At 36.0% G+C, this 16,268-nt stretch overlaps 1 protein-coding gene across 2 annotated transcripts; it reads left to right on the top strand.

The window, feature by feature from the left end:
* The first annotated feature begins 164 nt into the window (after positions 1-164).
* ncapd3 (non-SMC condensin II complex, subunit D3) lies at positions 165-15,070 on the top strand. 2 transcript variants are annotated; one of them, XM_026204032.1, is made up of 35 exons: positions 165-284; positions 747-898; positions 1,017-1,179; positions 1,315-1,490; positions 1,616-1,783; positions 2,123-2,184; positions 2,629-2,716; positions 2,807-2,940; positions 3,125-3,197; positions 3,787-3,912; positions 4,020-4,272; positions 4,403-4,438; positions 4,527-4,646; positions 5,036-5,109; positions 6,644-6,778; positions 7,146-7,366; positions 7,484-7,675; positions 7,895-7,992; positions 8,547-8,656; positions 8,758-8,862; positions 9,071-9,182; positions 9,438-9,539; positions 9,644-9,882; positions 9,977-10,056; positions 10,146-10,283; positions 10,443-10,576; positions 10,842-11,038; positions 11,128-11,238; positions 12,092-12,259; positions 12,744-12,862; positions 13,003-13,070; positions 13,782-13,823; positions 13,924-13,986; positions 14,522-14,579; positions 14,686-15,070. In XM_026204032.1, the coding sequence occupies exons 1-35, from the start codon at positions 233-235 to the stop codon at positions 14,756-14,758; spliced, it is 4,242 nt and encodes a 1,413-aa protein (XP_026059817.1). In that variant the 5' UTR covers positions 165-232; the 3' UTR covers positions 14,759-15,070. The 2 variants fall into 2 exon arrangements, with proteins under 2 accessions (XP_026059817.1, XP_026059816.1); XM_026204031.1 differs by having other exon boundaries at positions 8,755-8,862.
* The last annotated feature ends 1,198 nt before the right edge of the window (positions 15,071-16,268 follow it).

The raw sequence follows: 16,268 nt of genomic DNA, 5'->3' as shown, positions 1-16,268 counted from the left end.
GTCGTTTTCGACGTTATTTTTGCCTTTTGTCTAATTGTTTTCATGTTATATTTTTATAGATTCATGCTATTTATGCACGTTATTGTACTGTTATTACAAAAAAGTTCAAATAAAACAGATTTCTTTTTTTAAAACCTAGTTAATATTCATGAGCTCCCCTGCGTATGTCGCCAGGCATGCCGGGATTGCTGTCGCCCAGTTCACAGCGGCTGTTGGCGCGTTATTTTGAAGTATGGAGTTGATACGTGCGCTGCAGTTATTAAAATTAAACAGTCTGTCTACAGGTATGCTTTAATTTTTTTTTTCAAGAGCATGTCCTAGAAACAATGGTTAAATGACTTTTGAGATCCACTGTGTGTATTGTTGTAGTAAATCAGTAAACCTCGCAATATGTTGAGTTGCAACTGACGGGGATTTCGGGGGATTGTTTTGGTTTCTGTTTATGGTTTGTATTTTATATATATATATATATATATATATATATATATATATATATATATATATATATATATATATATATATATATATACCACAGCAGAGGAAAACTTTAACTAGCCGTTGAAACTGTCATAGTGTTTATAATTAGATTGAACAAACAATCAGGGTGACTCTCGGTATATCATTAACGTTATATAGTCACACTATATATGTATATCGCATAATCACAGTCTTTGTCATAATGTGAAGCGTGCAGAATTTATGAGCATTATTAACGAGAGTGTACATATATTGTTGAAATGTTTTAGCCTGGGTGGATGCAGTGTGGGACTTCGAGTTCACCCACACAGACCCTCTTGACCCTGTTATTGAGGAGGAGATAAAAGAAGACCCTGATGTTTTCAGAACAATTTACATGCAGCTTTTGCCCTTCTCCAGTGAGGATGATGACAATGCACAGGTATAACATGTGATGTGATGATGCTGTGATTTCTTTCTGCTTCCACAAAATAGTAAATCTCTTTGCAATGCAGGCAGTGTAGATGTAACTTGCTTATGATGTATTTTTTTCTCTGCAGAGTGTCTGGGTGGTGTTTGGTGAGAATGGTGTCTCTGCAAAAACTCTGGTGGCCGTCCTTTCCTACTTCATCCTTAGTGCTAAAACCAAAAGTCCCAGTCTTGAACAGAGACTATGTGGTCTACAGGCAGCCTCTCTATACTTGTTGCTGCTAAAAATACCTGGTCAGTTTCCATCCCTTGCATCAGACTGCAGTGCTGAATTCCTTCCTAATGCATGGCATGCCACTGATTTCAGGTTGTTAGGCCATAACAAGTTTATAATTTATGTTTTTTTGTTTTGTTTTTGTCCATCTTTAGGGAGTGTTGCGAATAAAGTGTACCATCAAATTCTTTTTGATACTTGTTTGAACATGCCCCTGAAATGCTGGCCTCAAGACTCTGGCAAGAAACGCAAAAAAGATACTTTGAAAAGCTCTCAAGGTGATCCCAAAACTGGCAAACGGTCCAAACCCCCAAAGAAAGTTTCAGAAGAGGTATAGAATTAGTATTTAGTTTGTGTGTATATGTGACATTTACACTTATCATCTTTAAAAGTGTTTTCTTACTCTGTCAGTGTGGACAGTGGTGGCATATTTTTTGGTGTTTTGTTTCCCAACAGATGGAGATTGATGATGATGAAGATGACGAAGAAGAAGGGGTGTACTTTTCTGCACAGGATTTGCTGAAACTAAGAGAGGCCATTGTCTTGCTGGTTCGCACACTTCTGAGACTGCTCGAGAGATTTTCCCTTCGTGACAAACCTCAGAGTGCTGACAGCTGTGTTCAGGTCAGTCAGTGATGATCAGGAAGTTCCTCACTCAGCACTTGTGTACTACTTGTGGTTGTGTCAAGGATTTGTGTGTATGTTAAAAGTAGTTTTAGGTACAGCTGTTTATTTTTTCTGTTTTCTGTTAGTCAATTAGATCATCTTTGCGATCTTGAGAGTGAGACTATTTGGTCTTTAGATAATCAGTTTTATTCAATATTTTTGTATAAATCTGAATACGGTTGAACATTTTCACACATTGGTAATAACCTTTGAAACCTTTAAAAAAAATGTGTATTTTTACAGTTATATTTACAGAATTCAGAGTATTTTTTAAATATTATTTTTATTTACTTTCAGCTTTTCACTGAACTTACCAACTTTGAGCCAGTCATTGGAGAGATGTCATTCTCTCAGGAAAGGTACATGCAGAAGAAAATGGGAAAGATGAGGAAATGCATTTCAGCACTACCTTTAGTGTCAAATAGATACTATTTATTAATATTTTGAATTGGCTTTTATCTTTATATTTAAATATGTATTTTGTTGAAGTTATTTCATGTGGTTACATCATTTAAAAAAAGCCTTAATTATCTTTAATTAGTTTTTATTTCAGTTTTAGTTTTTGTAATTTAAGCATTTCAACTTAGCACTTATTTTATTTCAGTTTGTTGCCAAAGCAATATAATTTGCATTTATTTTTCAAGTTACATTTTTTTTGTCCAATATTTATATTTATCTTAAACTATTTTATTATAGGCAATGGCTTTAGATTAAATTATTTTAGTATAGTTTTAGTTAACAATATCAACTCTAGTGCATTTGTTAAGAGTCTTTCACACAAATGATTTTTGTGTGTTTTCAAGGAGTGTCGACCAATTACAGAGTCTGCCTGAGCTGTCCTACCATGGACTGGGGCTACTTTGCTCAACCATTCATGGTGAAGGAGATGAGGTGAGTATGGGTAACTCCCAAAAACCACTGCATTTTAGTTGCATGAGTTACATTACATTGCTGGATTTTTATGGGTGTTGAATTTTACAGTGCCGTCGCCGAGTGTTCCGCAAACTACTCTATGTTATTCTAATGATGAAAACACAAGAGAGGTCCAAGCCATGTCTCCTTGCTCCATCTCAGACTGTCTGTGGTGCCAGAGACCAGGCCATACTTTTCATTAGGTTAGTGACTGACTGTTTATTCCATTTTTCCTGGGGTTCCGGTAATGTATTATGTAGGAATATTTATGTTTTTAAAATGACATTCAATTTCTAAATTTTATATTTATTTATTTTTGTCCCATGCTGTGTGTTCAGCATTGATTCTATGAGTTTATATCTGAATTATGTGTGTCCTGTGTTCTAGTCATATTGTTGATAAGCAGAGGGAGGCCACATTGCCACTTTTACGGATCCTTGTGCAACACATCTGCCATCAGGTATATTACATTACTAAAAAGTAATTGCTTCATTTAAGTTATGTCTCAGCTCACTTGTCATTTCAAAGTGTATTTTGTTATTCTTTTTATGGAACAAATATATTTTTGAAAAATCTACACACATAAGACATTTTACAGTGACCACAGTGTTAAGGCCCAATACATAAACAGTTTTATAAAAGTAGTTTATATAGCTGTGTGCTATATTTTCCATGTTTTTTAAAGCTACAGACATTTATGTAATTATCCGCTATCAAATCATTCATGAAAATCAACAGGCAGATTTCAAATCAAATATCTTGAGACCAAACATTATTACATCAAAGACCTGAGAGGATATTCTGTATGATTCTATGTTTGAGTTTTACAGGGGAAAAGGAAAACAGCATCCAAATTTAAAACGACAACAAATCTTTTAGGATATTTCTGTCATTTACTCACTCTCATGTCATTCTTAACCCATAAAACTTCTGTTAATCTTCACTAATATTTTTAATGAAACCTGAGAGGTTTCTGTCCCTCCATTAAAAGTCCAGGTTACTTTAACTTAAAAGATCCAAAAAGGTCACTCCGTGTGTGTTTGTTTCAGATGGTGGAGAAGTCTGAATATCGAGCAAGTGGAGCACAAGCTGTTGGGAAACTGATGGCTAAGATGCCGTGTCAGGACTACGCAGCCATTGTTAAGTGGCTCTATAGCTACTCCCGAAACAACAAGGTAAACTGTGATGTGTCATGTCAAAGCCCCATGGCTATTTGAAGTTAAGCACAGATTATTTGTTATTTGTCTGTTCCTGATGAATAACAGTGAAAACCTCTGTTCAGGTGGCGTTCAGAATGTTTGCGCTTGATGTTGCCCTGGTGCTGTTGGAGCAGAGGGAGTGGGATGTGGACGATACAGTGGACCCTGAGCTGGCTGTGTTCCTGCCTCACAGGTTTCTGGTGCACAACATCATCTACAATCATCGTAATGATGTTTCCCCAACAGTCAGAGGTCACGCGTTGCACTGCCTTGCACAGTGTCTGGAGCTTGGGTCCCAGAATGCTACAAAATGTGTTCATGAGCTCTTTTCCAACAGTATGTATATTACTACATTACTGTAACTGTACAGCTCTGTGTTAAATGTTTGTATGTGAGTGAGTTATATTATTTATTTGTACCAAGCATTATGTTTGAATACTGAATAAGCTCATTCTTTTCTTATTAGGTGCTCAAACTATGTTGGACTCAGGCCGCTCGGAGCGTAAGATCATATATCAGTATTTAAAATGTAATAAGTGTAAAGAATTTTTTATAGTCTGTGATGGTTCATTTTGAGTTTTGTTTTTCAGAAACTCTAAAACGAAGAGAGACTGTTCAGAAAACTGCTCTGACCTTCAGAACCATTGACCTTACAAAACATAAGAGCATTACCACGACCCACAGGAGCGTCATGAACACTTCCTTACAGAGTAAGCTGTATATATAGGCCTTGTCACAAGATGTCTTTTAGGTCATGCATGATTTGCACATTGCTATTTATTAAAAGGTGAAGAACCACCATCATTCTTTACTTGCCAAACTAAAATTACTGTGAAACATATGTTATTGGATTGTACTGTTTTTAATGTAAATAGACAACGGTTTTATTCAGAAGTGTGTTTAACTGATTTATTTATAAATCTGAACATCTGAAATGAAAATCTTTTTGTTAATTGTATGCGTTTTATAATTTATTCAGACATCGCCATGAAAATAGCCTTGATGCTGGCATGGCATTAAAAAGTGAAAAAATAAATATAGCCCTTGTCATGTGAGTTAAAAATTTTGCATGACTGACTATTTCTTTATTTACTTTTAGATGAGGAAACTATGACTCTGTTTAAAAAACATGTCAGTGATCCAAAAACCAATGCTAGAAAAAGTGCACTGGAGGTATGAAATACATTCTACACTTTGAAGTGTTTCACATTTTTACTATATATGTTTACTTTTAAGTTTTCTTCCACCAAACTTCTTTTTAGAACTTTAGTTGTTCGATTATTTTTACTGTAAGACCCTTTTGAGAAAGTTGCTTTTAAGCACTGCTGCTGTTGTGGTGAACATTAAAATGTTCAGGGGATGCACATAAGTGGTCCGCAGGTCCCCATGCGCGACCAAAATAAAAAAAGCGTTATATAAATATTAAAATCCAGACAGTTTTCTTCTAGAAAGACAAAAACGTTCAGGTGGAGAAAAAAACTTTTTGATGAAAATGAAATGAATCTCACAAAATGAAAATCTTTGAACTGTTATATAAATATGTTCTGACAGTGCATTTGCGTACCGTCATGGTTGACAGCTGTTAATACACAATTACCATTTTAGATCACAAACTGTACTATATAAGTTTTATTTTCAACCTGAAAGCATAAATATAGGCTATGCTATGCCGTCAAAGCACAATGCAAAACTGTGACATTCATCCACTGATGCTCTTTAATAAGCAGCGATAAATCCGTAAGCGAAATACTTATACGAAATACTTATTGTATTTTTCGGACTATAAGTCGCACCTGAGTATAAGTCGCATCAGTCCAAAAATACGTCATGACAAAAAAAAAACATATAAGTCGCACTGGACTATAAGTCGCATTTATTTGGAACCAAGAACCAAGAGAAAACATTCCCGTTCTACAGTCGCGAGGGGGCGCTCTATGTTTTCAATGTAGACTACAGGAGCACTGAGCAGCATAGAGTTCCCTCTCTCGGCTGTAGACGGTAATGTTTTCTCTTGGATCATTTTTCTCGGTTCATGTCAAAATAATTTTGATAAATAAGTCGCACCTGACTATAAGTCGCAGGACCAGCCAAACTATGGAAAAAAGTGTATAGTCCGGAAAATACGGTACTTGCCGGCAACCTGCCAAAATAAAAGCCTGCTAATTTTAAGTTTGAATATGATGAAAACGCTTTTATTTATTTATTTCTAGACGCTTTTATCCAAAGCGACTTAAAATTGGGGAATACATAAAGCCATTCTTCTTAAAGAGGCAAACAAAGAAAGTAGTAGTAAATATTAGCATTTTATTTTTAAGTTTACTATAAAATAAATGTATTTGTATTTAATACGAGGACTGCCTTTTATTTTTAATAATATAATTACACACTATTATTTAGTTTATTTACTATTATTTTATTTCTTTTTAACTAAATAAATAAAGTGCAATAATATTATAACTATTAATATATATTTTTTTTTTATATTTAATGGGTCACGCTATATGCAATGTGAGGACCAAGCCAAATCCAGGCTGAAAAAAATGTGCACCCCTGCAAATGTTGTTTTTATCCTATGTCCTATGTTTTTTATCCTTTCCATCATTTTTTCCATCTTTCCCAACAAAACCATAATTTTTATTGTTGAAATACTGTAGTATGTAGTAAAAGCAGCTATAACTGATTGTGTGTCTTTCATGTGTTTGTGTAGACCGTCATGAGTCTACTGAAGCATGGGGTGATCTCATGCAGTGCGGAGAATCTAAGTATTCTGTCAGATCGCTGCAGGGATCCTGCTGTCTCCGTAAAGAAGAAAGCCATGCAGTGCCTTATGGATCTCCTTGCTGTGAGCACCCCCTCCCAACATCACAATACTATGTCCATCTGTTATGACCAATATTATGGTTAGCTAGTCAAAACAGTCAATCTTTTACCCATGCCTCGACATTTTAATGTTACCACCAAGCCCAGGTTTCAATTCTAACTGACTTTGAATTTGTCCTGTTTTTCTCATGACCAATGTAAGGCTTTCTTTCACAAATAAGATACTAATCATATGTGTTTACTCATTACTGCACAATTTTACCCACAAAATAATAATAACTTTTTTAGGCCTGTCAACTTGAATGGTTGCTATCAACCTCTAAACTCCTAAACTAGTTTGTGTCCTCAGCATCTTGTGAACTTCTTCCGTTTAATCGTTATGTTTCCAGGCTCTGTCTGAGAATAGAGAAGTGCAGGAGGCCTGGCTGAGGGGAGTGTTACCAGCTGTCATGGACTCTGAGAGCTCTGTGCAGGAGAAAGCTCTTGAGTGTCTGGACCATGTGGTCATTGCACACATTAAGAGTCAAGGCAAATATCGGGATAGTGACGCCTCTCAGAAGCTGGCCTGGGAATTGCTGGGACTGCTGTGTGAAAAGTGTCAAGACCTTAGGTCAGTAAGACGTGTCCTAACCATCTGTGAATAGTGGTGTGTGACATGTTTCCTGTTTTTTTTTCTTTTCTTTCATTGTTTTAATTCTGTCATCCTCCACATCTTTCTCCTCTGTAGCCGGTATTTTAGCAAGGCTTTCAGCGTGTGGGCTCCTCAGCAGAAGTTCACTCCTGCGTTTGTGAATGGTTTGCTCTCTCATACCGAGGGAGAGAGGGCTGCTGCTGCCTGGCTGCTCTTAGCTAAGATTGCCAGTTGCTCTCCTAAACTGAACTATGGCACCATACTGGAGACCTGGGAGAATACTATCAGGTCAGAGATCAGAGCTAAGGAAGTGATGGGAATTGTTTATTTATTTTTTTTTTTTAACCTCATAGTAAATGTACAGAATGTTACAGTACAGAGAAACAAATGTCATAGAATATGCCGTTTTGTACTAATTTGGATTTTTACTGATGTTAGAGTGTTTAAAATGTGATTGCTTGTTCCAAAATATTTGTTTCATGATTTGTTTTATATTTTTATTAATAGGTCACCAGTTGTCTCAGTTACAATGACCTGTCATATCTTGAGCGTTCTGGGTGACATTGCCTCTAATCTCAATGATGACACCAAAACCAGAATAGTAGGTAAGTGTGGTTTGTCAGGACTTCAGAATGCAACTGATATGATCGCAAATGCATCTGAAGATAATTATTTGTTATTATAATTCAAAATAGTTCCCGTTTATGGCAGATGATGTGGTTTCATCATAATTGATCAAGTGAGGTGGCAGTACAAGTCTCTTAGGCTAACCAAGGTTGCATTTATTTAATTAAAAATTCAGTAAAAACAGTAATGTTGTGAAATATTGTTGTAATTTAAAATTTGGTGCTAAAGAGACATTTCTTTTAAATATCAAAATGAAATGGAAATCATTTATGACATTTATAAATGTCACTTTGTATTGTTGTTAATGTGTCCATGCTGAATAAAATAATCAATTTCTTACTACCTTTCAAAGAAAAAAAACAATCTTACTGACCTGATTTTGTACTATTGTGTATAGGTACTTAGTTTAATTACCTACTGGATGTTTGTGTAAGATGGGTAATTCAGTTAAACTATGGCGTTCACAATACAACTTTGTTAGTAATGGTATTTTCATTCAAGTACATTACAAATGCACATTTTACCTGTGTAGATGATCTGATGAGCTGGTTGAAGACTTTCAGCCTGCCTTTAGAGGTGATCAGTTCCTGTGTGGATACTCTGGTCAGATTTGCAAAATCAGACAACACTCAGGACACTTTGGTAAGATTATACCATTGCTAGGAAGGTTTTAATAAAATGTGTTATTTATAGTATAATACTTTTTGTCTGTTTTTTTTTTTTATTTAATTTTTTTTTAGAAGTTCCTGGATCGTTTCTGTGGTGAGCTGGTCTCTGTGTGTGAGAGTTATCTGTCTGGTGTCATTCTACAAGAGAAGGGAGCTGAAAACATCAATGAAGACCTGCTGGTATAGACCAAGATCTTTATTAAAAATTCAACTTTTTTTTAAAGGCATGCTTATACAATTATTAACGTTTTTTTTTTTGTTTTTTTTTTTACGAAAACGAGTATAATTTAGTTTTACATGAATATTTTACACCCTCTCTATCTATTAAACAGGTTGTGAAGGATCCTTTTTAAGTTAAAGATTATTTATTTATATATTCATTTCCCAGGTGAAACATCTTTATACACTTGGTGCTGCTTCTCTCCATTGCCCTTCTAAAGTGGGAAAGAGAATTTTCCTTCTGGTTCAGTCTGTTCTAACTCCCTCAGAGCAGCAGCCAGGTTTGTCCATGGAAATATTGTTCTTTTTTCTTTTTTTTTCTGTGCTTGGTATGTATGTGCATCTATCCCAGTTTTCCAATGTGCATGTGTCAGTATTACGCCAACAAAAGAGCTTCTCAGAAAACGTATCTAGTTATCTGCCCTGACTGTTATGCATTTTTAAGCTATTTACATCTGATGTCAATATTAGATTCTTAGAGAAATGTTGCAAAACCATTTGAACTACATTTATTTTTTTTATTGTGTTTCTTATAGTTCCTGCTGAAGGAGAAGATCTTCCTGCTAGTCAGCCTCTGTCTCAGTTCAAACCCAATTCCATGCCGACAGTAGTGCGAGCACATGCTGTTATCACATTAGGTCTGAAACATTTACAAACTAATATTTTACTTAAGCCACCCAAAACCCAGCAGGCGGAATGTGACGACGTCTGTTTTGAGTTTGGTCTTCTCTTTCTGTCATAGGTAAGCTGTGTCTGCAGCACGAGGAACTGATGTTGAAGTATCTGCCTGTGTTTGCGCGGGAGCTGGAAGTGGGCACAGAGTTGGCCGTTCGCAGTAACGTGGTGGTGGTGATGTGCGATCTTTGCGTGCGCTACACCAACACAGTGACCCGATATATCCCAAATATCTCAGCCTGTCTGAGAGACAAAGACCCCATCGTCCGAGAGCAGACCCTCATTATGCTCACTAACTTGCTGCAGGTACGCACACAAACTTGTGGTCAAACCTATAGAGCATTGTTTTTTATGAAGCTGTCAGTTTTGTTCTGCATTTTGATGTTTTGCTCTTTAACAGGAAGAATATGTGAAATGGAAAGGTGCACTGTTTTTCCGCTTTGCTATTGCTCTTGTGGACCCAGACCCTACCATTGCAGAGTAAGAAATGTGACTAAAGAAAAGCTTGTCACAGCGCAGTTTCTTTTGCCATTTAATCTAATGTTTTTTTTGTTGTTGCTGTTGTTTAGTCTCTGTGAGTACTGCCTGGTTGACCTCCTGCTTAAGAAGAGTCCCCTCATGTTTTCCCAGCATTTCATCGAATGCATTTTCCACTTCAACTCTTACGAAAAACACAAGAAATATAACAAATTCCCTCAAACAGAGAGGTAAATTCTAAAATGATTCATCATATGATCCTGGAGATGGCTTTTACAGTTGTTGGCCAAAAAATACTGTTCTATTTTCTTTCAATTTGTTGGGAAGAATCTACTTCAGTGAAATTCAGTGAGTTCTGAAAATGTGTTTGTTTGTATGTTTTCTGTAAGTGAGAAAAGCAAGTTTTCGTTGAAAGGACCACAGAATCAAGGCAAACGTTTCAGGATCTACAGGTTCCTACTGAAAAACTTTACTGATGAACAACGATTCAGTATCACTACTAAAGTCTGCCAGGACATCCTTGGTAAGAGCTGTGTGTGTGATTGACTTTTAGCTTTGGTGTTTGTACAGATTTTGGGAGTGATATTAAGCACTTTCAAGGGTGGAGAAGCTGTTTATAATAAACTATTCTAATTGTAAATTTCCAAATCATCAAATTAGAAAATGATGTAACTAATGAATGGTCTGTTGTAAAATCGAGACGAATGGTCTTTCTACACCGAGATGGTCTTTCTACAATTCGGAATCTTAGATAAGGATACGTCCTTACAGATTCTTCTCTTCTCCAGCCAGTTTTGTGGACTCTGAGCTGCCTCTGGACTCTGAGGGCTCAGAGCTGCTTGCAGACACATTTGACATCCTGTCACTGAAAGAGATGAAGCTGACAGCCATGAGCGGCCCAGCAGCAGGAGAGGAACCTCAGGAGGATGAGATGGCCATGGCTAAAGCTGTCTTACAGGTGGCCCAGAAAAAGCTGGTCTCACAGGTGAGAAAACTTCCTGAAGGTGGATTCTGAAGGCAGCCAAGAAACTATTGTCCGATCTTTGTTGAACTGGCTATCTGTTTTGTGTTCAGGTCCAAAAGAGGAACTTTGTGGAGAATGTTATCCCTATCATCATCAGTTTGAAGAACATGCTGGAAGAACAACACTCACCTGTCCTGAAACACCTTATGGCCTACCTACAGGTAATGCATATAGAAGTGATTAGATAAAAGAGGTGCTTTTTGTCCTTACGTCTTTAAATACATGTGGTTATTAATTATTTCTCTATGCATATATACAGACAAATGTCTTCCACCACCTCACACTATGAGTCTCATTTCTTTTTTAAACAGTTGACAACTGTCAAGCTAATCTTTCTAAAACAGTGATGAAAATGTCTAAAAATGTATCTCAGGACCCGTGACTTTGGTTCTTATAAGTTGCAAAATGCATGCAATAGAGCTGTTCAGTCACAATGGTAAAAAACAAAGCAGAAATCAGCATTTAACTCCTATTAGTGGTGATCAGTAGACTACAACAAATATAATTTCTGTGTTCCCATTTTCTCCCAAAGCAGAAAAAAAAAAAACTACTGCTAGCATTTCTGATTTTCAGATTGATTCTAGTGGTTTTCTATCATCCCCTCAGCAGCAGTGTTAACTAGTTAATTTAATGCTGTGGGAATATATTGTTGTGTGGGGATTTATAAAGTTAATAACAGGAAATTTTTCACCACAGACTGAAATGTGTCAATTAGAACACTTGTCTGATTCATCAAACACGGAAACCCATCTTTGTTTTAGTTTTAGGAATTTAAGCAACAGAAAATTGGAAAGTGACGTTATATAACCACTGACCATAATTTACTCATCGTAAAAGAAACACAAAAAGAGTAGCCGAGTAAATTGATCATTGTCATTTTATGAGTAATCTGTTTTACATACTTATCTCTATTACGTAGTAGTAGTTTAACCATGTGTATTTGAAACACTTCTTTATTCCAAACAAATATGTATTCTGACTCGAGCCTTTTATGTGTTACGTTATGTGTTACAGGTGACCATGCAGGACTATCGTTCAGAAGTGAAGGAGTTATTTGCTGCTGATGAGCAGTTGGCTGCAGAGGTGGAGTATAACCTCAAGCAGTTTGAAAAGGAAAAACAACAAGAACAGCAGCAGATGGAGAACCAACTAGCCAACTTCACACTATCACCCCGGCGAAACGTGAGTCAAACATACACCTGCATCGGAAAGTACCGTATTTTCCGGACTATAAGTCGCACTTTTTTTCATAGTTTGGCTGGTCCTGCGACTTATAGTCAGGTGCGACTTATTTATCAAGATTAATTTGACATGAACCAAGAGAAAATAACCAAGAGAAAACATTACCGTCTACAGCCGCGAGAGGGCGCTCTATGCTGCTCATTGCTCCTGTAGCCTACCCCTAATAATACCCCTGTAGGCGGTAATGTTTTCTCTTGGTCCTTGGTTCTAAATAAATGTGACCTATAGTCCAGTGCGACTTATATATTTGTTTTTTTCCTCGTCATGACGTATTTTTGGACTGATGCGACTTGTACTCAGGTGCGACTTATAGTCCGAATAATACGTTAGTAGAAGTTTGGCAACAAAGCCATTAAGTGTTACTGCTGTTTTTTGACATCTTTTCTTCCTTCCCCTGTTTTTCCTTCTCTTGCTCGTTCTTTAGGGTGATTCTGTGGCTTCTCCTGCCCAAGCAGCAAACGTTGGGGGGCAGACGGGTTTTGCCACCCCTCTGAATCCTCACTCTGCTAAAGGTCCTGCACAAACCCCTAAATCTGCTCTCAGGTAAAACTGAGCCACATCCCAGTGCAACAGATAATTGGACAGTATAATATTAGTGTAATAATAGTATCATCAGCAAACATGATCTGTAATGATTATTGTATGAATAGATATGTTGTATTTACAGTTATTCTTTGTTTCAGGCGTCGCACTTATGCTGGCATGGTAACTCCAGTCAGGACCCAATCTTCCCCTACAGTGTTTTCAACAGGTAAACCTTTCTGTTGCCTAAACAGCCTTTCTGTTGTCAACAACAGGAAAATGAATTCATTTTGATTCATTTCTAATGTAATTTTTTTATATACTTTCAATTTTAGTTAATTACATGTCTTTGTATGGATTTAGGTTTTAATTTTTTTTGTTTTTCATAAAAATATAACACAAATTTTAAAGAAAATAATGAAAAATATAGCTGCAAGCAGCAATTACGGAGCCAAGCACTACTGAAGCCAGCATCAAACGAACTGCAGTAATGACTAATTAAAACCATTTTTAGATGATTTTAGTCAAAATGGCAGAAAGGTTACAAATACAACCACTAGTAATATGATTTAATGGCTTATTGCTTTTGACCAATAGGTGGTGCTGTTATCAAATCAATGTGGCGTGTTCTGTGTTGCGTGACAATGGAACACACAAAGTTTGCTGTAAATATGTCAAAGCTTTGAAGAAATATAGCCTCTATCTTGCTATGGCTGATGATCATGAGACTGTCCTCTATCAATTTGTCAAATTTCATAACTTTCCCGCAAGCATTATAAATGATACATTTTCAAAATTACTATTATGGTTACAAACTTTGGACATTCCAAGGCATATTTTGCTTCTAATATGGGTGGAAAATAATTTTTTTGTGTACTTAAAGATCATCTGTATTTTCAGTTAAAAATATTCTCTCTCTCTCTCTCTCTCCCTCTCTCAGGACGAGGAAAACAGGTTGGGAGAGCCATCAGTACTCCACAAGGTAAGATTCCTTCTTTTGGATGTCTCCCATAGTTATAATTGTCCACCCTTAGGGGATGATCAGTTTAAATAAATGTGAACACTTTTCTGATTCTTTAAAGCGAGCATCAATGAAGTGACATTTGGAGAGCAAGTCAGTGCCATCTGCAATGAATCTGGAAGAGGTATGTTTTTTTTTTATTTATTTTTTTTTTTTTTTATCACATTTAATATTTTAGAATAGATTAAGTCTTAAGGTAAGAAATCTCAGTTTTGACAACTGTGACGAGTCAGCTGCCTCCTCCCTGATTATCATCGGCACACCGTCCTAAATCGCCGCCCTTCACCAGGCTCCCGACAGGAGTGGGTGTGTGAGAGGAGGGTCCCCTGTTTTACTTTATTTTCTGTTAATAAAAGTCTCTCCGAGGCCTCCTCCCGTTACACAACATAACCCAGGTCTATAGTTGGTTTTAAAAAATGACAGGTCCATACTTTTCAGCTGATTTGGTTACAAAAGCCTTTATTATAAACATTATTTATAAACATTATTTATTTATTTATTTATTTATTTATTTAATAATCCGAATAGTAGTTTATAATTAGAAATGTTATATTGTAAACCCTTTTCATATATTGGAAACCTAAAAGAACTTTTCAAAACGTACTGTAAAATGTACTAAATAGAAGGTTGTGAATGTTAAAATGTCTATCTGGTTACAGGAAGCAAAGATGGGGATGAAGACGAGAGTGTTCTGCATCTCATGTCACCAGAACAAAAGTAAGTTTATACATTGCATATGAGTTGAGATTAATTGACAGTGTTTCATTTAATTTACAATAATTGCTTAATATTACTAATATATATTTTGATTAATCCCCCACAGAAAACTGGTGCCCAGGCAGTGGAATGTGGAATCTCCTCTTGTACAAAAACTGAGAACTAAAAAAAGGTTCTAGTTAATGTTTCTGTGTGGCTGTATTAGGAGTGTTAATTATACTTTTCACTTCCTCCTATCTTTAGAACAAGCTCCCTTTATAGATCACCACACAGGTGATTCTTGATACCGTATATTCTCATATTGTCTTGTTCGTTAAAAGCATTGTTATTAAAATCTTTCGATACTTTAGATTGTATCATGTGGATTTACTTTTTATATTGAAATGTACTTGTCTCAAAGCCACGTTCGACCTTTCTTGAGGTTCATATCTGTAGAGGACGTGTGGCTGAAAATTAATGACTGTATTACATAAAAAATGCATTTGCACACACAATTGTTTTGTTTATCTTTATGGTGTCTAAAACAAGGGTTGCCACTTTATGGATAGCTGAACATGCACACATACACACCAGCACAAATATGTATTTTGTCCTCGCAAAGGAAATGGTAAGCATAAAAGTATAGAAATTTTTATCAGATTATTCTCTTGGAATAAAACTTATGCATGAGTCTCTAGTAATAAATGTTAATGTCTATTTACTATTCACATAACCTCTTGTAGTATTTATAAAAATCAATCAACTGAGCCAAGTAAATATGATATGACATGAATATAAGAATGCTTTTGTTTTTCTCCCTTTTGCTTCAATCAAGCATTCTTGAAGGATATTCCAAAGAGCAGCTTGTGCGGTTCAATAGCGTCTCACTTGTATTTACAAGTTTAATGTCAGTGCCACATGAGGGCAACAAGCGCCTTTTGATATCCGTCCAGATTAAACTAGCAGGTTTTTATCAGAAATATCAGAAAGACATTCGTTTCAGACTTGTTGAATAAACTTCTGCCTTGAAACATCATATCCCTGTAATATATTTGCGAAATTTGAAGGTTTAAGCAATGAGACTTCCTACTGAGGAAATATTACTTTCATTTTATTTGCAAATAAAGTGTCTAATATTTTTTTTTACATAATATTTAGGCAGAGACAGGCACCGAATAATATTTTGCGTATGTATGGAATACATACAAACTTGCAACTCTGCAAACTTTTGAGTTTAATACTCCTCATCAAATCTATCTATCTATCTATCTATCTATCTATCTATCTATCTATCTATCTATCTATCTATCTATCTATCTATCTATCTATCTATCTATCTATCTATCTATCTATCTAATCTAATCTAAATTCGTTGTCTTGCTGAACTGAACGCTGGCTGGCTGTTACCAGAGAATGTCTAATATGTCGATAAGTTTTACCCTCACTACACTTCCGGATTCTGAACTGGTTGCAGGTCGACTCTGATTCCATATGAGGGTGCTCACAGGACGAGTGTAGAATGAATGGAGGTCAATGGCGGTATACCCTTCAAAATCAACTTTTCTCAGGATATAATTTATTTTTCTAGTAATTGGAATGTTGTATTCGAAAGGAGATGGAAATAAATTACACATTGCTGGGTGTTAGATCTTTTAAGAGTCACTTATTTGCTTTAAAAAGTTTTGTAAAATGTCAATGATGTCATACACA

This window comes from Carassius auratus, chromosome 26 (genome assembly GCF_003368295.1).
Source record: "Carassius auratus strain Wakin chromosome 26, ASM336829v1, whole genome shotgun sequence".
In the NCBI taxonomy this organism is placed as follows: Eukaryota; Metazoa; Chordata; class Actinopteri; order Cypriniformes; family Cyprinidae; genus Carassius; species Carassius auratus.
This window is presented reverse-complemented; position numbering and strand designations above follow the sequence as displayed.

What these genes read in the sequence shown, in the direction of transcription:
- ncapd3 (XM_026204031.1), top strand. Translation starts at nt 233, where the DNA reads ATGGAGTTGATACGTGCGCTGCAGTTATTAAAATTAAACAGTCTGTCT. An exon ending in AGGATGATGACAATGCACAG is followed by an intron (nt 899 to 1,016) that starts GTATAACATGTG and finishes TTTTCTCTGCAG; the next exon opens with AGTGTCTGGGTGGTGTTTGG. An exon ending in AGTCTGCCAGGACATCCTTG is followed by an intron (nt 10,577 to 10,841) that starts GTAAGAGCTGTG and finishes TCTCTTCTCCAG; the next exon opens with CCAGTTTTGTGGACTCTGAG.